This window comes from Dermacentor albipictus, chromosome 8, assembly GCF_038994185.2.
Source record: "Dermacentor albipictus isolate Rhodes 1998 colony chromosome 8, USDA_Dalb.pri_finalv2, whole genome shotgun sequence".
In the NCBI taxonomy this organism is placed as follows: domain Eukaryota; kingdom Metazoa; phylum Arthropoda; class Arachnida; order Ixodida; family Ixodidae; genus Dermacentor; species Dermacentor albipictus.
Genome location: NC_091828.1, coordinates 76,573,134 through 76,599,680, shown reverse-complemented (window position 1 = coordinate 76,599,680; position 26,547 = coordinate 76,573,134). Strand labels below are relative to the sequence as shown.

Below are 26,547 nucleotides of genomic sequence, written 5' to 3'. Positions count from 1 at the left end.
GAAACCAGCCTTCAAAGGACCGCCCTAATATATATATATATATATATATATATATATATATAAGTGTATAGAGAGAGAGAGAGAGAGAGAGAGAGAGAAGCACTACACAGCGTGATCACGGAGTGATGACGATATATTACCATCACCTATGGAACAAGGCTATCACAATAGTCGCCTAGCTTGCTTGGGCTAATCAGGCACTTTTACAGATGATTGATAACACTAACAAGGCGAAACATCAGGCGCTAAACATTGCCGTTTTGCTGCCTTGGAGTGGCGTTTACCTTTTACCACAGCATGTACTAGTCGGCGAGTTAGGCCGCTCTTGGATTATTGCTTCAATAGGTTATCGAATTCCGCTCTAGATTCTGTTAAGACATCATGCCAATAATTCGACCAAATATCAACCTATTTGCTACCGTTACGTAAATATGACGGGAGATAAGTCTGAGCTACTTCTAGCCCACAAAACGAGCCACGATTTCAGTTATGAATGGTTTCCTACGTATGTTGGAGTATATGTTCGTCCTTGTATCCGCATATTACCAACCGTTTGTTGGCCTATCTTCAGGAGTGAGTTACTGTTGTGAGTTTAAGGAATTGTTGGAATAATCTTCTTCATCTTCATAATCTGCATTATTATCGTCATTAACCTGATTCTCGGGCAAGTTTCAATGAAATGTGCCAACCATGATACGAAAGACCACAACCAGGACACCCGGGCGATAAATTTCACATCGACATTTCGTCACAACCTCGGAACGTACACGCATGAGAACGTATGCTCAGCGTTCTTTGTACCGCATTGGGAAAGCAGGAAAAAATAAGTATTGTGAACACAGAGTCGGGGCTGACACCAAAGCGTTCTAAGTCCAGCTATCTTATTTAGAAAAGGTATGTATTTATAAGCATACACACCGAATGTCATAATTTTATAGTGCTCCTTCTCCAAGTGAAATTCAAATAAAACTGTTAGAATTAGAGCACTGTTCTCAAGCTTTGTTTTGGTGTATGGGATTTTTCGTCTCTTTTCTTTTACTCCATATGTGTGCATCATACTTAATGTTTTTGTGAGATAAAAAAATATTGCAACGTTAACGTTTTGGCACTCTCCTCTAGGAGTGGTGCAAACAATTTTTTTCTTTACCTAACTTTTTTAGTATTCACAATGAAATAGTCTGACTATCCAGGTTCCTATCTCGTATTTATTTATCGATCAATTTAATAATACGATAATCCTATTATCCTTATAAAAATGAAGTTTTATATATGCCCCCTACTACCGTACGATTTCTTGCCTATTCGCTTGTAGTGGGTTGTGCCACTACAACTGGAAAGAATTAATCAATTTTAGTAACGCATCAAAGGCCTCGGCAGCCTACAACAGCTTTGCTTGTCACGATTTTGGCATCTTGAGCTCGGAGCCTCTTTCATCCAGTATCTGTCCTGCGTGGGTAAGTCGTTACAGGTCGCCATTTATCTTATCAGTAAGGTAAGCTTACAGTCCCGATCCATAATTATAGGCAATTGGGAAATGTTCTAGGCTTCTTCAGGCTCCAGGATAATCTGTCATGCAGTCAATACGATTTGCCTTTCTTTTTTTTATTTAGGTTTTGCGAAGATAGTCACACAAGTGGGTGTGCTCCAAGGCCTTGAAATATTTGACGTGCATTGCCTATATGTTCCTGCGTGAACATCATCTACAGTTTCGGTCGTGCGCTTTAACGGCACGGCTTCGTAATCACGTATGTGTTGTCACGCGAAAACGAGCTCGTAGTATTGGGTAACGGAATAACCTTGAACGTTGTCATTCTTTCCAGCAAGACGGGTCCATCGTACGAGTTTCTAGGCATGCACATGTACGGCCTACACAAAAATGCCTCTAGTCTATTTGTCGGGCTGAGAGTTGCCTGTCGCGCTCATGTAAACGCTACCGGCTGAGGCAACTCGGCTGTACCCGGTACATTTAGCCAACCTGACCCGTATAAGGCGCTCATATAATAGGCGGCTCGGACCGGTAGATTGAAGCCAGCGGCAATTAACAAAACTGGTCTCCGCCCGCGGCGCAGGCTGTCGCCAGCATATCGAGCCGCCAGATACGAGTTCATGTGAACGGCTTCGAATCGGGCCCTACTTATGTCCCTCCCGCCCCTCTCGGGTGCCTGTAAACGTAATCACAGACTTGAGCGACAAGTTCAGCTGCGTGCCTGGCCTCCACGAGCTCTTAGAGACCTATCCGTTGTAATGTTCCTTTGACTGTCCTATTTTTCGGTTTTTGTCACTTGACGCACGAAGTTCCCAATCCCAGCGGTCACGACTCGTGTCTGAGCCAGTGGCGATGAGCGATGAGCACAAATGAGAAAACAGAACATCGAAAATTACGGCCCCTCGCAGGTTCGACGATCAAATCGGCGAGACACCGGCGGGATGTGATTCCGCTCAGCGACCGCCGACCGCGCGTGTTACCGTTGCCTCCGCAGGGCAGTGCATTTCCCTAGAGGAAATAAGTTCGCCAAACTCTTTGCAGTTTCTTACGAGCCTATTTTTTGGCGTTATCGGTTTACAGATAACGTTGAATAGTAGCATATTAGCATCGACAAACTGACTTTATTTCTCCCACCGCGCGTCCTTTGAAGGTTCAACGAACAGGTATTTTTGTTGGCACACTTCGCAATAATAGGATCAGAGCCATTGACACCAATTTCTTTCCATAAGTTTGCTTTTTGAGCGTCGGCGCGCACTTTTTCTAAAGTGTTAGCGGTGTCGCAACGATTATATCGTTTACCTAAGATCGCTATTTCTGTGTGCCGTTGTTTTCACCATATCGTGTGACTGTAACTTCGCTTGCTGGAAAAAGGGTACCGCGCGGTGCTTGAGGCAACCCTGACAGGGAAAGCAAGAGGAAACAAATGTATTAGTCCCAAAGGAACTAGGGCCGCGGTCCGGGCCTCTTTCGTTGCCTCGAGAAAGTGATCGCGGTTGTAGGGATACCATATACGCCAGAAAAACCAATTGCGAGAAGCAGTTAAATAATTGAAGGTTCATGAGTACGGATCCAGATATTTTGCCTGCGATCGCCTGAATTTATATCGATTTCTGAATTAGGGCTAACCCCCAGAAGTATAGTAGACCAGGTTCGGCTAGTGCAGCGTTGCATAGGGACGAGACAGACAGACAGACAAAGAACTTTAATAGCAAGGTCCTGAGACGCTTTGCCTTAGGGCAGAGCTGCGGGCCGCTCTCACGTGGGGACTGGTAGGCCGAGCCTAACCGCCGCATCGTGGGCTCTCTGGACAGCTCAAGTTTGATGTGCATATTCTGAGCTCCGGATGGCAGAGCTGAAAGTAAAGAATAGCACGGCTGACTAACAACTGAGTTTTACTGACGAAACGCCGGATATGATGTAGCGATGCAGAAAACATCAGAACTACAAAAAAAATACGGTGCCTAATTGCTGTAGAAGTTTTTCTGTCTCTTGAATAAAATTGAGTTGTTAATCAGCACTGTTACTGCTGACTTTGTGTCGTGCCTGTATAATTTTATGCCAACCAAAGCAGTCAATATGCACTAGAGTGCGCAGCAAAGTTCAGCCTTACAACTGTTCCTCCTGTATCCAAGCATGGACACTAGGAAAACCTAGTTTGAAAGTTAAAATTACGGGACAGAAATTATTACCTGTCGAAACAGCGATTTGCACTCTAATATGCTGATGCCAGTACTCGGTTAACATGATTATCTGGGGAATGATATACAAAACGCTCTTTGTGATCTATTGCGTTCATTTGCCATATTCCGTAATATTATCGTGTCGTTTAAACCTATTTGGAACATTCAATGTGAGCGTGCAGTCATTCTGCAAGGACGTAGATTTGCTACATTTAAAGAGCTCTCCCGTTCCTTCCTCACACTGTTGAAGTCTCTGACATGTTAATCAGACATATAACTGTATCGCTCCGGAGAAGGAACGGAGTTCTTTTTTTGTAAAATGAAAGCGTCAGGTCGTTTGTCATTAGCCGATACACTCTGCAATAATTGTTACTAAAGAACGCGTATATTTCTTCGCTTCTCCCTTTCCTACACAGTACAATAAGTATACCTCCATGGAATCATGCACTACATGTACTGTTGCGAGGGCGAATTTTCCAGGTGTTTGGCGCCATTGCTTTTGTGGTATATAAAACAGTTGCACGAGGAATTTGATTTCTTTAGACCTTCTCACTTGTACGTTTTGTTTTTACAATTGTTCTCCGTATCTTTCGCTTTACACAGGAGATTTCATCCCTCTACTAGTAATATGTACATCCGGTAAGCATCATGTCTACTCTGTTGTATACACTACACTTCTCGTATTATGAAACATATACATAGTCCGCACAAATATACCTTGCAAACCATTTTTCTCATTAATAAGCGATACCACGAGGAGTCTGCTATAAAAAGCTGGCAAGGTAAAAGCGCAACAGAAATGAACACGAATAGGCAATCTGTGGAAAACACACGCAGGTGCATCATTTTCTTATTTCCATCGCTGTTTTCTCAGCATTATTTCAATAACAAGGTCAAGTTAACACCTTGCTTTCTATTATAGACATTTAGCCTCAACACATACGTAAAAAGTATATCGATAACGAAAACATGCAGCCACGGCCAGTAAAAGCCCGTCACCGGCTAAAGAGCCTTCTTTGTGTCTTCTTATTGCAGTGTAAATTTCATGATAATATCACTGTTGATAAAAACAGATGGTTTCTTTTTTGTTTGGGCAACATGTTCCATTAAAAGAGACACTCATGATTGATAAAAAATGTTCAACTTCTGAAGCCCTCAAATTTCTGCACCATATTTTTCTAGATACGACGACGATACCTCTCAACATCAGCAATTAAAATATCGATCTTGTAGAGCAGTCAGACTTCATCAGAAGGTGCCATGTTACTCCTCAACTGGTATCATAAATAGCACCTTTGTTGGCATAACTGACGGCCTAAAAAATTACATTTCAATCATTTGCAGTGGCCCCTATCGGTCGGCATCTTTGATCTCGCTTAGGTAAGTCTAGAGTGATCTTGTTTCCCCCATGTAACAAGATTCACAATTGTTTTAAACACCCTCCTTTGTGCAACTGGCTGTCGCGTTTTTCATCGATAAATTTGGAGAACGCGTTTGGTTTTGCGTGAACCAGTGTCCCGTTCGACGCCTCATTCGAGTGATTCTTATTCTGCCTGCTGACGTAACCAATTAGCGTCTTGTAAAAGTGATATCCCAGAAAATTATCGACTCATAACATGGCCCCTAGTGCTTATACACAGACTTAGAAGAGAAAGGCCATTCACGGCTTGCGTCGGGACACTATTTTCCGGTCGCCTGTTTTTACGGCCCCATTGATAAGTCAATCAGTAAGCTAACCTTCTTTGCGGGACGGCATGTAGTAGCCAGTTGTTAATTTGCTTAATGTGCGAACGGCAGCGTCTATTTTGTGATTCATTTGCCGGTCTTACTTCGAACATCCACGTGAGTGCCAAGTCTCGAAGGAACCCTTTGATAGCATATATGTTCGTATAACGAGGAAACTTCCTGCGCGAAATCACCGCAAAAAATAGCCATCAGATGTTCTGTGGTCTGTAAGGTGTTACAATCTGGGCGGAACAAACAACCGTGATATTACGTTATTTGTTTGCATGTCAGAACGTTTATTACGTTGCAGGGCTTTCCTTGTTTTATATAGCCACATTATTCATGTGAGACGGCTATACTACTCTGATATAAAAGCAAATTGCAATTAAAGGATCGGTGTGGCGATTCTGGTCACTTATGACTAGCTAAAGTGTTATCCAATGTTTTGGTCTGGTTGGACAGTGCAGGAGCTGCAAGACACGGAAGCTTCGAAGCAAACTGTAGGTACAGATACGAAGATCAGAAGATAGTAGCGGATTATCGGTTTGTGATCCTTCCAGTTTAGCGTTATTGGACACAGAATTCTTAGCTACACCCTATAGACGACCTGTTATTAGGTATGTAGCAACCAAGCTAAAGAATTCTTATGCGTTAGTAGACAATTCTCAGAATTCCGGTAGCATTTTTTTTATTCAAGGAGGATATGTGCTAGCACGTCTTGGGATGGATGGATGGATCGATGAATACCTTTCTTGAGGTCCGTCGGGGCGCGCGATTAGTGCGCAGCGGGCCGCACTCACGTCGGGACAGAGAGGCCATGCCCCGCCCATGCATCGCGGCCCCGATGGACAGCCCAGAGCTGTGCCTCAACGTCCGAGCAGCGTAGAGCTCAGTCCGACTCTTCCTTGGGGGTCCTGGCCGCCGACGGCAGCAGGGTGCAACCCCAGAGCATGTGAACAGTAGAATGAATTTAGTTCACAAAGGTAAGGGGGAGAAAGATTAAATTCACTCGTATAGACCGCTGACCATTACATCGGTAATATACAGGCTAGCAATGCAGGCAATCAAATTAAAGCTTCAAGCATGGGCAGTGAATAATGGCATTTTGGGAGGACTTCAGAATGGCTTCAGAATAGGTAGGTGTTTAGCTGATAGCTCATTTGTTCTTCCTCAGTGTATTGAAATATCAAAGTAGAAAGCAGATGGTTATATGTGGCCTTTTTAGACATTACAGGAGCCTCTGAGAACGTAGACCGCAACATTTTGTGGGATATTCTGGAATGGGCAGGCTTAGGTAACGATTGTCTGCAGCTTTTGAGAGAGATTTGCCTAGAAAATACTGTTAGCGTTGAATGGGAAGGGATGAGGAACGATCAGAAAGTTCATATCAAGAAGGGACTGAGGCAGGGGTGCCCTTTATCACCACGGCTGTTTGTGATGTACATGGTTAAGACAGAGAGGGCGCTACAAGGAAGTTCTATCGGCTTTAATCTCTCATAAAACAGGCGGGTACAGTAGTAGAGCAGCAGCTTCTAGGTTTCTTTTATGCGGACGACATTGTGTTGCTAGCTAACAAGCAAATTGATTTGCAACGCCTGCCTAATATCTGTGGACAGGAAAGCAGCAATTTAGGTTTGCAATTTAATGTTAGAAAATCAGATGTTGTTGTATTCAATGAAAACAGTGAACGGACAGTGGCGATACAGCGCCAGGAAATACATCGGGTAACAGAATATAAATACCTTGGTTTATGGATAAACGAAAGGAATAGATATATGGAGACACAGGAAAAAACAATAACAGTGAAAGGGAAGAGAAATGCAGCCATAATGAAGCACAGAGCGCTATGAAGATACAATAGGTATGGGGTGCTCCTAGGTATACGGAAATGTGCAATGGTTCTAGGGCTCACTTTTGGAAATACGGTTGTTTGCTTTAAATCAGGGGTACAATCAGGACTCGAGGAGAACCGAAGGTCAGTGCGTCGCCTCGCATTGGGCGCGCACGGGAATACTACAACTGAATGAAGCTGTGCATGGTGATATGGGCTGGACTAGTTTTGAAGTGAGGGAAGCTCACAGTAAAATCGAGCATGAAGAACGACTAAGCAATATGGAAGGTAAATGAGCTGTGAGAGTGTTGAGGTATCTATACAGGAAACACATTGATTCATAGCGGAGGAAAAGAAGTGTAGGAAGCTTACGAGCAAGTATGCCGCCTGTAGAGTGGGCAACATTTCAACAAAGAACGTCAAGCGGAAAGTCAGAGAGGCTGAGATAATTTCTTGGGCGGCGGCAATGGAAAAGAAACCTGCCGTGAGTAACTACTAAAGAAGAAACAACGAAATCAGGAAAGAAACACCTTACGATAACTCAAAGGGAAGCTCATTGCTCTTGCAAGCCAGATCGGGATGCCTTAGAACACGCACCTATAAAGCGAGATATAAGAAGGAAGAAGCATGTGCTTGCTGCGGTAAAGCAAAGGAAACTATGGAGCATGTTTTATTAAAATGTCAAGACGTCTACCCAGCTGTCGATTTAGGCATCACTGGCCTCCTTCAAGCCCTTGGGTTCAGCGAGAGCAGTGGAAAAATAAACATGTCCGCAATAGGGATCAGTAAGAGGCGAATGGAGGATTGGTAGAAGAAAAGTAGGGAAGGGACAAAAAAACGGAGAGGTACAAAAGCACAGTTCGTAATAGGGGATCAGAAAATTTGGTTGTGGGAGTTCATGGTGTTTTTTTATTGTTTAACCTAGGTAGGACATTAGGCAGTATAATAGCAAGGGCTTGGTGGCGCAACCCACGACCCCGTTCCAAAGGGGACGCTCATATCATCCATCCATCCATCCATCTAGCAAGGCTAGCTATATCCTGACAGTAGCGACACGCATTGTGAGGTTGCGCGTCCGGAAAAATTTTGTGCAGGAAAGCCGGGCATGGGTAGGTTCCCGTCTGAAGCTGCTTGTACGTGACTTCGTGTGCTTTATTGAGTGCTGAAAATTATTTACCGTAATGACAAGCTTGTTTTGTAGATAGCGCCACTTGGATGCAGTTAACCATAGAGTTAACCATAGATGCCACGAGCCCCTGGCCGTGTAGAAAAACCCGATTAGGTGCAAACGTGTGGTCTCATCAAGGAAAATATGTACTGTCGTGACTCGGAAAAAAATTGCCAGTGGTGGTGACATGCTTGCTTTGGAGATGGCGTCCCCTTGCTTATGTAGAGAGAAAACGGGGAGCACGTGGTGGGGAGCGCACCTCCGGACATGCGCCATTTCGGGGCGCGGGAACATCTTATTTTGACAAAAATTGCGCCGTACTTCCGAGCTTGGATTTCTCGAAAAGGCGAACAAGATTGACAGTCTGTACAACGGCGTTGCTTATATAGAGGCGAGTGACGACTCTGACAATGACTGTGTGTTGGAGCTCCACAGTGACTCCGACAGCTTAAGCGGCGAGAGTGAAGAGGAGAGCAACTTCTGTAGAGCGACTGTGGTATAAACTTTTTTAAAACAGGGTTGAAGTGCCTCAGACAGGCTGGCCAACGTTTCGATAGGTGGACCTATCTTCGTCAAAGGCGGCCTCGTCATCCTCGGCGTGTTAGTTTTAAAGGGTTAGTGCAGTGACGTCACGTGCGGGTGTTGTCGCTGGCGGCTGGTTTTAAAGAGAGAGATTACAAGAGGGAACAGGCGCTGTCGTCCGACGTCTGTGAGCCTCATTCTCAAGACGAAGGGACAAGAGCGTGAGAGTGGGCACGCGGGGAGGAAAGAAAAGAAATAGAAGCAGAAAAAAGGGGGAAAAAAGGAAAAAAAAAGCAGGTGGGAGCCAGGGCCGCACCAAGACACAACAAAGGGGGGGGGGGGGGGTGAAAGAAAATGAAAGAGAAAAATGAAATCTTTTAAGAAATACGGGGGCTTGGGAGCGTGTTGGGGATGTGAAAGGTTAGGAGGTATTCAGGGGAGTCGTTGGCGGCATGTTTTTGAGGCATTAGAACGGCCGGTCAAGCAATAGGTCGAGTAATTTTGAAATAGTTAAGGTGGCAGCGAGGAGTCTGCGGTGCAATGTGTGGGGTGACTGAAAGGCCGCGTCAATATGCCTTTTTCGGCGCCTCAACCCGGAGTATCGCCTTCTGGATGCCGCCGTAACGACACCTACGTTAAGCGCGTGGGGCAGTGTCCCTTGAAATGACCATGCCGCGGCCTTTCAGTCACCCCACACATTGCACCGCAGACTCCTCGCCGCCACCTTAACTATTTCAAAATTACTCGACCTATTGCTTGACCGGCCGTTCTAATGCCTCAAAAACATGCCGCCAACGACTCCCCTGAATACCTCCTAACCTTTCACATCCCCAACACGCTCCCAAGCCCCCGTATTTCTTAAAAGATTTCATTTTTCTCTTTCTTTTTCTTTCACCCCCCCCCCTTTGTTGTGTCTTGGTGCGGCCCTGGCTCCCACCTGCTTTTTTTTTTCCTTTTTTCCCCCTTTTTTCTGCTTCTATTTCTTTTCTTTCCTCCCCGCGTGCCCACTCTCACGCTCTTGTCCCTTCGTCTTGAGAATGAGGCTCACAGACGTCGGACGACAGCGCCTGTTCCCTCTTGTAATCTCTCTCTTTAAAACCAGCCGCCAGCGACAACACCCGCACGTGACGTCACTGCACTAACCCTTTAAAACTAACACGCCGAGGATGACGAGGCCGCCTTTGACGAAGATAGGTCCACCTATCGAAACGTTGGCCAGCCTGTCTGAGGCACTTCAACCCTGTTTTAAAAAAGTTTATACCACAGTGTGCCATTCCATCTGCCAGCCCCTTTCTTGTTTTTGGACCTCTGTAGAGCGAGTCACAACACCTGGGAATTCCCAAGAACGGTGCGAAAATGGAGCAACAATAAATTCGGTTTCATTTCAAGGGAAGTCAAATAATAGAATGCGATGTTGCCCTGCTCGGCGGCACCGTGTTTCAAAGCCTTGCGCACAAAAACAATCTTCTAAATGAAAACAAGCGTAAGACCACTGTCATATAACTGTAGGTAGTTGTGGAGTATGAAAGATTTGTAAAAAAAAACTATTTGCTTGTTTAAATCAAAATTTAAAAAAATTCCCAAGGCGTGCGTCACTCTTAAGCAAACGATTCCCCACTTAAAAGACTATTCAGGCAGAGACGTTCTCAGAGTCTCCTTTTCTTAGCGTACGGCGATTCGCGACTGCAGTAGATTTCAATGCAGAAATATCTGCGTTCCTAACAATGAAACCGCTACTGGGGACCTAAATTATGCGAAAGTAATTAGGTGACCGACAAATATGTACAAAAGAGTAGTGGTGAATATTTAGTGTACTTTCAGGATGATGTGCCTCACACTGCCCGTTAATTCACACTATGTACACACTGCTCAATTTAGTGTATCCACTTTGATTTTATCTCCCAAATTTATGCCCTTCTAATACGGGTATTTAAATCGTTTACTTACCTTGACACTATTAGTATTCTTTTACTTAATTGTTTTTTTTACTTGATCTGTACCTGCACCTTCCTCGGCTCTATGTAATGTTCATGAAGGCCTTGAGGTTAAATATGAAATAACAATAAAGCGTTCTAAATAAAGCACTAAGTGAGAAAGAAGCCACTAACTCCAACATATTACGTGTTCATCTAGTACGCATCATTATCGTGACTGGTCAATAATAACAGCACCACAGTTTACTTTGGTAATTTTGGTAGGAAAGTCTATCGCTCATTTGTTGTGATTTGCCATGTGAAACAAGCTGGACCTGAAGGCTGGTTCCAGGGTATATCCGCTTGAGACTCCTAGTACATTATATCGCATATTGCCTTCTAGCTTTGCTCTAAAGGACTGTCAAACAAATACGTAATATATTCACCCCAGATACAAATTCTGATGCATTTAGAACTGTATGAAAGAGACGCGGTCTATTTCGTGCCGTGAACTGTCGACAAAACACACACTTATTTGCCCTAGACCACTCTGCCATCACAGACAATGAAATGCAGCCGTGAAGTGCATTTGGGATACCGTGATATGACATTTCGATCCAAAATTGAGCATCAACATTGTAACAAAACACACATTTATAGACCTTCAGCTCTGTATCTAGGCAAAAAAATACTGTTTTTGCGTTAACAATTACCAACAAACACCTACTTTGTCCACGGACATGCAGACGCTGCTTTTTGCATACAACTGAGGATTCAAACAAAAAGTTTGTTTTTGATGTTTGCAACATTCCAGTCGCTGTAAGTGCAAAAGTGAAAAGTGATTAGATACACGCGCTCTTCTCGCGCCACATGACAGAAAGAAAGTCATTTCATTACGACGCCATGTCTGAAATGTCCTGCAGTAACTCCGGACATGGGCCGCAATGAAATAAATGTTGCTGCCCATTCTCTCTCCTCTTATGAAAGCAAAGTCGCGTAACTTTGCTAGCTAGACAAAGCATGCTGACCAGCATCATCATCTTTCTCGTAGTTCCTGGTCTCATCATGCTGTCCGTGAATCCCTCCCCCCCCCCCCGGGTTTTGTTGGTGGGTTTATTCCAAGGGTTGAAATGGCATGGCTTTTCCAGAAATGGCTTCGATCGGTACCCAGAAATGGCTTTTTAGGGTACCGATCGAAAATCAGCATGATATCGCAAAGCTTACTTCTGCCATTTGACCTGACTACGTCATCTCACTTTCAGCAGTTCAATGGACCCCCAGGGTTACCGACAAGTGCGGCGTAAGATTCTAGACCGGACTCGGACACAATGGCACGCTGTGCTTCTATCCTTCGTCCTCATCGCTTGCTTCCTGATGGTCATCATTTTTCTTTACTACTGGAACGAAAGAATGGTGAGCCTCACGAAACATCTCCACTGTTTTCTGCTTTCCGAGGTGCCCCGTGCGCAATCAAGTTCATCAAATTTGTGCGTTTAGTAAATACCTACCGAAAAGATTACGTAATATGCATAAGGCGGTGGTGATATTAGATGTATGAAGAACTGTGCATAAGTGTCCTAATCACATTCTTGCAGTTGACACTTAAACATAATTGGCCTGGTTGAGCCTAGAACGGTATGTCGTCACACACGACGAAATCACTCGCTAAGTGAGTTTTTACTACTTCGAGGAACATGAAAATGCACGATGTTCCAGCTTCAGCCCAGGCTTTTGGGCAAATTAAAGTGGTTTTTATTATGACACGAGCTTACGTTGCCGGCGTACGTGGGAGATGCTGTTTTCAGACTAAATGAGGTATGTAAATAATGTATTTTCACATGCGTAGCATACAAGAAAGTATTAAGAACATACATCAAAGGTGATTGTGTGTCTGAGCAGTGCTCGGGTATACTTTAGAAGGTAAAGAGGGAAACGAGGCAGGACAAACACATGTCTTCGACCATGTCTGTTTAAAGAAAGTTCAGATCCTACCATGACACAAGATGTAGGCCTTCGGAATATATTGTATTTATTATACATTCCCTACTTAGACCCTAATAAAGGGGTATTTCAAACGTGTCCTCTTGGCTGACATATTTCTTCTTTGCTTAATGTAGGACTCTGCATTTGCGTAGGTACACAGCCATTGACAGAGAAAATTGGATTCTCTACGTGACAGTGCGACAGATGCACCAATCGCACAATATACAGCTTCATTTTTATGCACTATGCCCCCTTTTATAATTTGCATTTTTGTGCATTTATACTTTCACAAAATTAGTTCGTTTTCAAGTTAACTGTGCACTGCAGTCGCTTCAAATAATTGTCGAGGTGTCTTGATGCGACTAATCCCTGCAGTTGCCGCAGTGCCCCCTCGCACCATGTGACCTAGCCAGGGTGTGACACACCAGGCAGGTGCCCACTCCGAAAGTTCCCTGTTAGTATGCGGCCTACGCTTCCCTCCTCCATTTTCCCTCCCCCTGCCCTTCCCTGATCAAGTGCACTACACTCTTACCACAAAAGATGCATAGGTACTCCACTGCCCACGCAATCGTTAAAAGGGCAGTGAAGAATAATTTCAGCGGTATTAGCATATCACGCGTATTCAATATCTTTAAAGCAACAGTTCCTTTGAGAGCAGGCGTCAAACGCCAGAAAAGACGGAGCAACAAAAAACGCGTCTCCAGGTCGCAATGAAGTTCACGGATCAGTTTACAAAGACTTCGTGAATTATTACAGCGTCTGCTTGAGCCTAGAATTTGTGTTTTTGTCTGTGAAGAGCAACTTCATTGGATGCCAAAGCAGCTGAATACTGCAAAAAGCATGTTTTCGGAACGTTTACTCAGCCTCAACGCCCCAAATATAAAAAAATAAAAACGTGACGTACCACTGACGTACCAGCGCTGGGGTTCTGGAGCGTTATTCAATAAATTAAAATTTTACGCTCATTTCCTCCTTTAGTAAACGACCTCTTACCTCAGAGCTAACGATAATTTCGTTGCCGGATTATGCGTTAGCAGTCCAGACTAGTTTAGTGTTTCCCTTCAACGTTCCTTTAGTGTTTCCCTTCAACGCTCCGAGGATTCATAATGGCTGATGATCTTCTGCAACAAAGCAACACAGCAATATTCGTCGACAGTGTAGCGAAGTTGAGAGCTGGATAAGATGTAGGGGCGAGACTCGGTGTCTACCACGCTAGGCTTTTTACAGGGATAATGCGACAAACAGTGGCCAAATAGGGCAGATGGCAGGAATTGTGCGTGCACCCTTGAAGCCGTAGGGGCGAGTGACTAAGCAAGTGCGTAGGATTCTTCTGACATAAAAGCCTGTATAAGACGTATGTAAGCTATATACGGCCGACGAGGTGTGTATGAGGCTATTCGCTTCGTCAAGAGAAGAATGTGCTTTAAGCCGTACATTTGTTGCAATGATAATATTTAAGTAAAGTTTGATGTTTAACTACATTTTTCCGTATAGAACGGAGCCTGTCACCGGGACATTCGCAGCTTAAGGTATATAATTCTGTTGGCCATAAACTCTCTTATCCCCAGTGCGGAAACTGTGTATTCCTAATCCCAAAAGACTTCCCGTCACTCCATTATTGGTATGCCGGCTTTCCCAGAAAAAAATACAGTATTTCCCATAGTAAAAAAAAAAGAAGCACGCTTCATGCATTGAGCTCACATATGTAGCTTTCTTGTGAGTTTAAGAGAAAATATCATTTAACAAATGTCGTTTTATTTCTTTGTTTTTGTGTATTGATTTGATAGCTTCAACTCGACTACTGAGCGAGAAAGCCCGCGCCTGCAGTCTGCAGCAGCGAAACGGTACCTAATATCGCACTGGATGCAACGACATCCCACGAGCACACCTCGATAAATACCAATTGGCTGAGACGCCACCTCACGAGTGCGCTTTGAGGGAGGAGAGCGCGTGAAAGGGAACAACTGCAGCCGCAATGGCGCGCCAGGTGTTGCGTGAGGGGAGGGAGCATCGCCGCAAACCCACGCCACCCTCGCTCACGCTCTCGCAAAAGGGCACGTGTGGGGCCCGAGTCAGCACTAATCAGGACGTACCGCTAACGCCTGCCGGCCTTGGTGGCCGCTGCTGTTTCCTCGTTCTCTCTTCACGCAGAACGTTGGGCGCATGCAGCATTGGCCCTGGATGCTGCTGCTGCTTGCCTGCTCAGGCCGCACGTAGGGCTACGTATGGTACATAACTCCCGGCGTAAAACTCAAAGGGCCGCTCAGCTACGTTCAAGTGGACATTAATGTTTCCGTATTCCCAACTCATAAGAAGTGCTTAGGTGTCCTCTGATTTATATTTATTATTTGCTTTTTATTCATTCATTCATTCAAATTGCATTATTGTCATTACATTAGGGGTGTGTCGAGTAACGGCCTTATGCACAGCTTGAGGTCAAACACAGCAGTACAGGCTTCTAAGCATTATCGCCACCTCACACAATTTCTTGCACAGCGGATTTGAAGCCAGCAGGTTCAGCGGTTCTAGGGGTATGCCTGGGAAGACGATTCTGGTCACGCGCAATAGATGTAGAAAAAAAAAGACGCAGTAATTTTGCAGTACGTGCACGTGGATGTACGATGCCATTCGTATTGGTGATGGTATCATGAGTTCGCGGTTATTTAGGTGTTTTCAAATAAAATAAAATAAATGTTGTAAGAAAGGTGCAGCCGATGCATTCTGCAACCATCGGCCTGACGCAGAAAATCAAGTTGCTATGGTGACAAGAATAATCACCTAGGATGCACCTAGTGGCACGGTTCTGGACCGATTTGATTATCTTAATTAGAGTTCAGTGGTGACAGTGCAATTTCGCAGTTCTATGATCAAGTTTAAGATATACAATACTTTTGCATGCTTGCAACCTAACAGAGGATGGCACGTGAGAAAGATTGCTGTTGATTTATTTTGGCACATGGTCTGCAGGCATATTAATGTGATTACATGATTGCTAGAAGTTAGGTAGTGGGAGATGCAAACATTAATATATTTGATCATGTAAGTAGGTGTCATAGGACAATTATTAATGGTGCAAAGAGAGGATGAAAAGTTGCGACAACGGAGAGAAGAAATTTCAACAACCTATATTACATTAAATATTAAAAGGACAGTAAAATCATATACAGTGCTAAAAAGGAGGCACGTCCTGTGCTACTAGGGCTTAGCGGAAAGTCCAGAACACGGAGTCGGATTCCTGAATAATACGGATGTTGGTGGTCACATACGCGAATTCTATAGCATTACCGAGAGGGTGGCAGGTCTTGTTCGGAAATTTAGTAAGAGGTACAAATTGAAGGTCGTACAGGTCCACGCCCCTGCATCCAGTCATGGTGACCAGGAAGACAAAGCTTCTATGAAGACGTGGAATCGGCTATGGGTAAACTGAAAACAAAACACGCTGTACGGATGGGCGACGCCAATACCAGGGTAGGCAAGAAGTAGGCTGGAGACAAGTCAGTGGGGGATATGTCATAGGGTCTAGGGATAGCAGGGGAGAGCTATTAGTAGAGATTGCAAAACAGAATAATATGCAGATAATTAATACTTCCTTCCGCAAGCGGGATAGCCGAAATTGGAAGTGTAGGAGCCTGAACGGTGAGACTAGAAATGAAATAGACTTCATACTCTGCGCTAACCCTGGCATCATGCAAGATGTGGATGTACACAGCAAAGTAACTGCAGTGACTATATGATGGTAAGAACTCGAATAAGCCTAGATTTGAGGCGGAAATGGAAGAAACTGGTACATAAGAAGCCGATCAAGAAACGCCATTGTATGAAAGCCTCTAACCCTACAGCTAGAATAGAACTGGCAGAACTTTCCAAGGTCATCAACAAGGGTAACACAGTTGACATAAGGAAGCATAATATCGATAGAATTGAACACGCTCTCAGGAACGGAGGAAGCCTAAAAGCAGTGAAGAATAAACTAGGAATAGACCAGAATCAGATGCATGCGTTAAGAGACAAAGCCGGCAATATCATTACTAATATTGATGAGATAGTTAAAGCAGCTAAGGAGTTCTATAGATATTTATACAGTACCAGTGGCACCCACGACGATAATGGAAGAGAGAATAGTCTAGAGGAATTTGGAATCCCACAAGTAACGCCGGAGGAAGTAAAGAAAGTCTTTGGTGCTATGCAGATGGGGAAGGCAGCTGGCGAGGATCAGGTAAAAGCAGAATTGTTGAAGGATGGTGGGCAGATTCTTCTAGAAAAACTGGCCTCTCCTGTACACGCAATGCCTCATGTCGTCGAGCATGCATGAATGTTGGAAGAACGCCAACATAATCTTAAGCCATAAGGGAGGGGACGCCAAACACTTCAAAAGTAAAAGACCCATCAGCTTGCTGTCGGTTGTCTACAAAGTATTTACTAAGGCAATCGTAAATAGAATCAGGAACAATTTAGGCTTCTGTCAGCCGAAGGACCAGGCAGGATTTCTTAAAGGCTACACAAGAATAGAACATATTCACACTATCAATCAGGCGATAGAGATATGTGCGGTATATAGCCAACCATTACATATAGCTTTCATTGACTGCGAGAAAGCGTTTGATTCAGTCGAAACATCAGCAGTCATGCAGGCATTACGGAATCAAGTGTAGACGAGCTGTATGTAAAAATACTGAAAGACATCTATAGCGGCTCCACAGCTACCGTAGTCCTCCATAAAGAAATCAACCAAATCCCAATAAAGAAGGGCGTCAGACAGGAAGATACGATCTTTCAAATGCTATTCACGGAGTGTTTACAGGAAGTATTCAGAGACCTGGATTGGAAAGAATTGGGGATCAGAATTAATGGAGAATACATTAGTAACTAGAGATTCGCTGTTGATATTGCCTAGCTTAGTAAATCAAGAGAACAATTGCAATACATGCTCACTGACCTAGAGAGGCAAGGCAGAAGGGTGGGTCTAAAAATTAATCTGCAGAAAACTAAAGTAAAGTTTAACAGTCTCGGAAGAGAACAGCAGTTTACCATAGGTAGTGAGGCACTGGAAGAGGTAAGGGAATACATCTACTTAGGACAAGCAGTGACTGCGGATCCGGATCATGAGACTGAAATAATGAGAAGAATAAGAATGGGCTGGGGTGCGTTTGGCAGACATTCTCATATCATGAACAGCAGGTTGCCATTATCCCTCAAGAGAAAAGTGTATAACAGCTTTCTCTTACCAGTACTCACCTACGGGGCTGAAACCTGGAGGGTTACGAAAGGGGTTCTACTTAAATTGAGGACGACGCAACGAGCTATGGAAAGAACGATGATGGGTCTAACGTTAAGGGGGATCAGAAGCGAGCAGAGTGGGTGGGGGAACAAACGCGAGGTAATGACATCGTAGTTGAAATCAAGAAAAAATAAATGGGCATGGGCAGAGCATGTAATGTGGTGGGAAGATAACCGATCGTCATTAAGGGTTACGGACTGGACTTCAAGATAAGGGAAGCGTAGCAGGAGGTGGCAGACAGGTAGGTGGGCGGATGAGATTAAGAAGTTAACAAGGGCGACATGGTCACAATTAGCACAGGACCGGGGCAGTTGGAGAAGTATGGGAGAGGCCTTTGCCCTGCAGTGGGCGTTGCCATGTTGCTGCTGCTGATGATGATGATGATAATGATGATGATAATAAATTGTCTAGAGATTTATACATTTTTTCCCACTGTTCCGTTGGATGAGTGTCTTTAGATGCTAAAATATTATACGTACTTGTAATGCGACGGTAGACGAAGCGCGAGGAACTGCCCACCACGAATGGTGTTAACTATATTGGAGATCGTCTTATTAACGCGATGTGATTAAGTTGCCATCGGTTGGCACTGTGGCATATGTTCGCTCTTGGTGATCCCTTTTTGTTTTTACAGACGGGGAAGTCCAAGGAATTTCGCCCTCAACGACTGAGGGGACCCTTTGGACGTCTGGAGACTTCTGGGCCAAATAATGAAGTGGTTAGTACTCGTGCCCTCTTATCTCTTGGAGGCGGCAACGCTTTCTGCACATTGACGCTGTTGTCTTAAAGCCATCTCTCGCACCTCTAACGGCGTTTCGTTCAGTGTTCAGTTAGATCACGTTCTTTGTAAATATTGTTGGATCGGTCAGGAGAAAACAGCTCTGTCCGCCAATTCGAACTTTATCGACAACCGCGTTCTTACAGAAAATGGAATCTTTGAACTCTGGTCCTAGGCTACATCTTCATGAGTTGCTTTAAAAGTAGCGTTGTGGTTGAAGCAACCAGAATGTACGAAACACTGTAATATTTTCAAGCCTTTTAATAATTTCTGTGAGCTGCAGCACATTGTGCAGAAAACGTGCGTAAAAAGGCAGGCAAATGAGACTATTCGGACTCTATTTACACTGCAGCCAGAGAACAAGATAGGCCCTTGCTCGCCATCAGCCCAGACACTTCGTCGTCTTCCTTGCGGTGGCTTGTCTGTTTGGCATCTGTTCATGATATCGTTATACTAGCCTCCAGCAGCAAAAGCGCCCTCGCGGCGCTGTTCAATATCTAAGGTGCATGGAGGGTTCTACGTCCTGAGCCTGGCGATGTGGACGATGGAATTGGTTGGCACAGCGGCTCATATAGTGGGTATGGCTAGAAAGATTTCTTAGGTGAAACCAGGCACTTCGCGGAGCACGTGACACGTGTCCACGCCACTGGCCATTCGAGCTACTTTGCATGTATTCGCGGGCTTCTTTCATGCTCGGAAAAACACTTGTATGTAGCACGTATTGAGCAACAGAAAGCTGTATCGGAAGTTTTTCATGTCACTGTAGATTTTTTCATTTACGCTTTTCATCTAAATGTAATATTTGAGAAGTTGATCAGATAATTAGGATTAATTATCTATCTAGGTGCAATTTAAAAAATTACTATCTCCAAGCGACGACAAACGACATTAGCTTGGTTTTGCCTAGCTACGTGGCACTTGCATATTTTAAAATCTTGGTGCAGGATAGTTGGCTCATCCTGTATATTGCATGAATGCTTTATGACTATGCCTATCAGACTTCCCATGACACCGCAGGGTAAAATAGGCTACTTCAGTTTCTGCATATCTAAGCACCTATCGAGAGGAACGCCATCTGCAGAAAGACGACGCGATTTCGCACGCGACAAATTTTTGTGTATATAAAGGTAATTGCACTTTTCTTGAAAGTGTTCTTCTAACATGTATCTCCATGAGTGAAAGAATTAATAACTTATTTTCCTGAGGCGCTTTTTGCCCACGCTAAATATAGTCGCGTGTTAAGCGCAAGAAGTTGATGCCACCGGCAACTTCTTCTAAACTGCATCACCCCCCCCCCCCTAATGTATGAACCTGCAATGTGTGAATTAAATACGAAGCTGTGTTCTACTTTGGTATTTCCACACATGAAAAATTTTCGCTACCTTTGCAATAATCATGGCGGCCGTACGAAATCTAACGAAAGAATTATTTTACTGTTGCAAGTGCTATATCTGGACTTCATAAGTTAGTGATAACAGCGTTCGCATTGAAGATCACTTAAACAGGTGTATTGGAACCTCTTTTACATTGAACATTACGAAATTTTTCAGTTAAGCTAAAATTCGATATGTAAAATTTGGAGCGAAAGGGATTGCGCTCTTTCTTTCACAGTAACGAATATTCCTAAGTGTCTGAATGCATGGCAAAGGAAGGGTTGCTTTTCTCGGGAACCACTTTACGAAACTTGATGAGATTTGTCGATATTTAAAAAAAGATCAAGTGTGGTGACGGCTTGTAGCGCATTTTTTATTTAGGCTGTCATTTAAAAAAAAATATATTCGAATATTGCAAAACTTCAGAAGGGACACAATAAAGCTTACAGCTTTCTCAGCCATGACGAAATGTCACAATTCAGTGAGTTGCCTTTAACTGTACATCTAAAGTGCGCAAAATTATTATTATACATAGCCCTCAAATAGGTCATTAATATGCGAGTTTGACTTTGGCAAAACCCTTTGAAACGATGTCACGTGATCACGTGATATATAAAGTGATATGTCAGAACTGCTTGCTTTGCATTATTTATTAGTTACAGCGGACAGAACTCTCTAAATCTATTCTTGGTGTAGAGGGGCGAATTTGTGAACTTCGTTCGCCGATATCTTATTTTTATTTTGAAATTCACCAATTTCTTGCTTTTTTTCTAATTCCCCCCATAAATCACAATTCCTTTTCCTCGTAAACAGAACATATCTTTTTCTCTCAAATTTAACAAGTTACTTTAAATTCTGTGCAGTTTTATTCTTAGAAACTGTACCTGTGTTTTACATGTATTTGAATAGGCGGCATCGGAGTTGTGCCCGAGCTAAAGGTTCCTCTTAAGGAAAGCCCAAAAAGTTACGCGATATTGTGTCGCTAGTTGAGGCGAAAGAAAGCAAACGCTGGGATTCGCATAATGTGCCTAATGGGCCTAAGCGCCTAATGTAGATTCAATCTGGTTTCGTACCGTCTGCTAGCAATCAGTTTGTACACGTGCGTCTACGCCTGTTTTTTTTTTTGTCATGACTGTTACCTGGTAGAGGCGCACTCATGATGGCTTGTAGGCCCCATTTTTACACTGAAATGTAACATTTTTTTATTTATTTGCTTACCTATTTACTTATTTTGGTATTTTCTATTTAAGGAGAGTGGGAAGATTTAGGAAGTAATGCGCAAAAAGAAAAACAAGTTTCACATTTGTAAAAATTTGAACAGAACATGAAATAGTTGAACAGAATAATTCAGAGAGGAACAGAAATCATAGACTTGTAAGGTGAAACCAATTTAGTAGACACCAAAGTTGGACAGTTAACACCATTGTTACGCAATACAATGAACAAATAAGCCAAACAGTGCACAGAGTTCTTGTCTGAAGGTTACTGTGCCCATATTGTCAGCGAAAGTATTGTGACCGGTGTATTGTTCCATGAAACGTAGTGGAGTGGAGGAACGTAATGACATTGGTGCGGCCGTGGGGTTGTGCAGGTGCCTAGATGAGCCGGATGGACAAACGACTGGCAAGGGTGCACAAATGTGCAATATTTTGTGTATCCGAAAAGCAATGCTATATTCCTATGCAATTCCGATTTTTTATAGCGACTATGACCATTTGTTAGTTACGCTCGATAATAGTTTATCACATTTCGCTTTAAAACGCGCAGCACGGTTTTCGATCTGCAAGAGAAAGTGCATTAGGTGGGGTTGTCAAGGTGACCATATAGGAGCCGATGATTTTAGCTGAAGTCGCACTAGAGTTTGGTATGGATGCTTTCTCGTAATAAATAGCGCTACAAGGTTTTCGCTGCGCACTTTCAGAAACGAGAGCACGGCAGGCATTAGCTGTTATTGTTTCAATATGGTCAGACGATGAAAGGCTTCACGTTACAAGCATGCCGAGGTTCTTGTACGAAGACCTGTGAGTGAAGTGCTTATTGTATTTATTGTTGGCTTCTCATGATATGACTAATAATAATCGGGCCCCTCGGTTAACCCCCTCTCTTCTCGTTTATTGTAAAACGAGTAACTGAAGGCGGGATACGATTGTTTTCGGGTAAGTTTAACAGTAGCTGGAAAGAAAGTTAGGCTTGTAACCTTTCTAAACGGTGAGCAAATGTAACTTTTGCGTTGGAATACTTCATTGCTGTACCCTACTGTCCAGACCACACAAGATGTTTCACGTGCCCCACTGCGCTACGTCCTTAAGACAGTCTACCCGGTTTCCTACTGCATGAAGCAGTTAGGAGCTACGTATCTCGATGTCTCTGTATCATCACAGTGTATTTCTGACTTCTTTAAAATTCACCCCATAAATCGCAATTCCTTTTCCTCGTAAACAGAACATATCTTTTTCTTTCAAATTTAACAAATTACATTAAATTCTGTCCAGTTTTATTCTCAGAAAATGTATCTGTGTTTTATATGTATTTGAATAGGCGACATCGGAGTTGTGCCCGAGCTAAACGTTCCTCTTAAGACCAGCCCAAAAAGTTACGCGATATTGTGTCGCTATTTGAGTCGAAAAGAAGCAAACGCTGGGACCCGAGGAGTACGAAAGACTGAGCACAAGTGCATAGCGGATTGTCTTGCCTCGTGGTTTAGGCGCCGTTGACCACTACCAGATATCGCCTTCGCTACTTTCTGTTTCGAGGAGGCACCACGGTAACCACTCCCATCGCCACTGCCGCTGCTGTGTCGTCGAGTGTCTATATCCATCACAGCTCCAATCGTCTCTTCACATCAGTCGCCATCGCATGGGAGGCACGACAGCACAGCAGCACAACACACCACTAAAACTTAGGAAAGCGAAACTATGCTGACGGGTCTCATAAGTGCCCACAGCAGACTGGCTGTTCGCTCAGACATTTTTCTCGTGCACTGCCGCGTGTGACGGGCGCTTGTGAGATGATGACTACATGCATATTCACACTCCAAGCCCCCTAAACGATAATGAAGCTGAGCGTAATTTTGCTCGCATAAAGTGACAACGATCTTAAGCATTGCCTCTCGAGCCACCTCAACCATTACTTTAGCACACAATTGCTCGCTTGCACGAGAGGGCCCGCTCAGTCATATGAAAAAGTAGTTTTCAGTGGAGCTGCTTAGCTCGAGGATGCCAACTCAATGTCTTACTTATGGTCCATTCAGTTAGCTCCTATCGGTCTCCAACACGGTTTGCAGCGACGGGGGCCCCTCTTGAGATTGAGGCCAGAGAAAGCCTGCCCCAGCCGAACGTGCCATGTGGCTCCCAGGGCCATCGGAGTAGCCAAGGAGTCGAGTTTCTCTCAGATCTTGGTCGCGTTCACAGGTTGAAGATGGGAGCGCCTTCAAGCGCCCTGCGCCTGGGCAGGGCGCTCTGAATGAAGCCGGCAGATGTGTTCGGTCAACCGAATACAAACCGCACCAGAAGAGAGAGCGCTCGAAAGCAACCAGTCAAATATTCCATCAGTTTTCTTTCATTAAGAAATGTAGTAAGGTTTCATGAGAGGTTCAGGCCATTAAAAGTCTACTAGCTAAAATTTCTCAATACAAATGTTTATATGAGAGCGGACTGGACAAGAGACTTTGAACAGTCTTTGAGCGTACAAGACTCTGACCACCATATTCGTCATCATAATCAACGTTTTCGCTATTCTTTTTTTATACACCCTTTCCCCTTCCGCCAACACCGAGCAGCAGGTCAGAACATTGATTCAGGCCGACCGCTCAGCTTTTCTCTCATAATAAATACCTCTCTTTATCTTAATGTCAAGGTATGGGTTTGCCAAATATGCTTCTACATGCTATATTATTGTGCATTTCCGTCGAAATAACGATGTCCACACTCAATGTAGTAGACTATTTTGCCTCTAATGATATAATGAAAAAGTTATTGAGCAGTCAAAGTTTCCGAAGTTGAAGCAATGTCGATAATAACATTCATATATATATTTTACGTACAATATTACGCCAGAAATCTTTCCTTTACATTCAGCCATAACGGCCAACATTGGGATGTTGCGAGTACGTATACGATGGCCGAATGAATTGTAAGAATGCGCGTCACCACAAGGGACATTGGGTGTTCACGTCGTGAACTACACCCGCGTGGCATGGCGCGAATGGCAAAAATCATCGAGGTATTGTGCACATATTGTGATTTCTTTTGCTCGTATGGCATGGGTATGTTGCATATTGAATTAGTATAACCTTATGAGACACCATGAAGAATAAAACGCACATTACATTCCATCCAATATTATTACCTCACCAATACCTATCTAAAATTTTAATCCTGGACATAAAGTCCCATACGGCCATCGAACTCTATGAAAGTATCATAGTAGTGGCCCAAGGTCCATACGCGTGCTCTAAGAGGTTCTGTGTCGGCGTGAGTATACTTGGCGTTGGTGCGTACGAAAATGATACTCATTAGGTCCGTACCATTTAGTCACCACACATGGCAAAAAGAACCCTTGAAGTGCGTTTAGATTAGCGCTACATGGAATCAAACTCACGCATCCTCCGTCAACATTCCAACCCACCACAGAATATTCGAACTTCATATCTTTGTTCAGGCGAAGTTATTATTGCACAAATTGCAGACGGTTACTTTGTCCACATAGATTTCATGCCACGTAAAAATGGTTATATCATTCTGGGACACAAGCTGCCTTCAATGATAACTGATATTCTTTAAAAAAGAACATGCCACCCATTAATAATAACCACGTCCACAACAATAATGCCAGTCAGGCTTTTTCTATGGTGTGAAGAGCGTTTTGCTGAGTAGTTAATTAACAAATGTGCTCAACTTTTCAATTTTTTTCTGCACCACAGACAGATGAACGTGGAAAAATAATACCGCAGGCTAGAGCAAAGGTCGAGCCACTGCCGACAACGATCACCGAGAGAACGGAGAAGTACACGGGCGACTACTTCGCGCCGCGTCTTGGGGCAACGGAGACCGCTTCGGCGGAGTGTAACACATCAGTCTGCCGTGTCCTCCGCAAGTGGTTCGTGTCAACGGTGGTTTCTCAGGCAAATCCTTGCCGAAAAAGGAACAGATTTATCTGCGACAACTCAATGAGCTTGCCCCATTTTGGACCTTCAGTTAATAAGGTCAGTGCTCTCTTGGTTACTCGACATAGCTTTGGCACATACTTGCTTCCGTTACCTGTGTGTAGCCGGACGGCCCCTTTCCAATCCGACAAATTTTGCAAGCCCTGGCATGTCTCACCCATTGTGCGTTTCAAGGGCGACGCTTTCTTTGATTTCATGAATAAGAGGCGTGACAAGGCAGCAAGTGAAAACTATGCCGCTGTTAAAGCAATGAAAAACAGCTTACCAAGATTCAATTATTGAGAATACGTGTATCAGACGTCACGTTTACTAAGCATACAACGTTCGAGTTTTAGTAACGATTTGTAGATTCTGTTCAGATGTTCAAGCTTAACCGCTTTGCACTCTCTTTTAGACAAACGGATATGACATTTCTGCAGACTTTTCGTAGGCTCTCTGCGATTTGTGGCACCGTCTTGTAGACTTGAACTGCCCGATTACAAATTCCGTAGGTTTTCTACCTGTATCGTGTCACCTTCCTGTTAGTTGATCTTACAGGCGTTCGGAAGCCAACGCATGCACACAATCCGCACAGTTTTGGGTTGTTGCCCAGTATGGACTATAACTTGCAAACGTTCTGAGTTTTGAGTGCAAAAAAATTATGCACACTTTCTACTTGCCTTGTAGGCGATATTCAGCCTTCTTTCTTAGGCTTTAGTATACAACAATTCCGACAATTTTTGTGATTGGCCTACAGCGTGAGATGCTAATTGTGAAAGATTGTGCCGTTACCTCAATTCCTTTGATATCCTTAATTAGCAGTTAGGTGTCGAGTTACACTTACTCTTTCACGAAGGCAGATATCATATGCATATAAGTGTTAGTCGTAATTAAGAACACAAAACAGCTCCTCAGTGGACCATTTGGAGGCACATATAGTCGACGCCATTTATAGCGATAGAGTTCTCCCTGTTGTTTGTCTCGTGTGTGCAGCGTGCTGGATGTATTTTGAAATGTTGTACTTTTGGCATATATTCAAGTGTTTATGTGTCTTGACTACTTACAATTCTCAAGAGTAAAATGTGGCTACTTACTTTATTTTCCGTGTTCCGTTCACAACAATTAACGCCGTGGTTGCGTCCCATGTGGACATTTCGAAATTCCAAC

The 26,547-nt window shown here is 43.8% G+C and overlaps 1 protein-coding gene across 8 annotated transcripts in view; it reads left to right on the top strand.

The window, feature by feature from the left end:
- Positions 1 to 1,331: 1,331 nt before the first annotated feature.
- LOC135895916 (uncharacterized) overlaps positions 1,332 to 26,547 on the top strand; it is a 210,004-nt gene continuing 184,788 nt past the window's right edge. For 3 of the 8 annotated variants that reach the window (XM_065424185.1, XM_070523617.1, XM_065424220.1), the window contains exons 1-2: positions 1,332 to 1,454; positions 4,270 to 4,305. In XM_065424185.1, coding sequence (XP_065280257.1) covers positions 4,295 to 4,305 — 11 coding nt within the window. In that variant the 5' untranslated portion in view covers positions 1,332 to 1,454; positions 4,270 to 4,294. Of the gene's footprint in view, positions 1,455 to 4,269; positions 4,306 to 5,010; positions 5,047 to 12,087; positions 12,239 to 18,720; positions 18,805 to 25,158; positions 25,441 to 26,547 lie in introns of all 8 variants that reach the window. The other 5 variants (XM_065424209.1, XM_065424176.1, XM_065424194.1 and 2 more) reach the window with 4 other exon arrangements.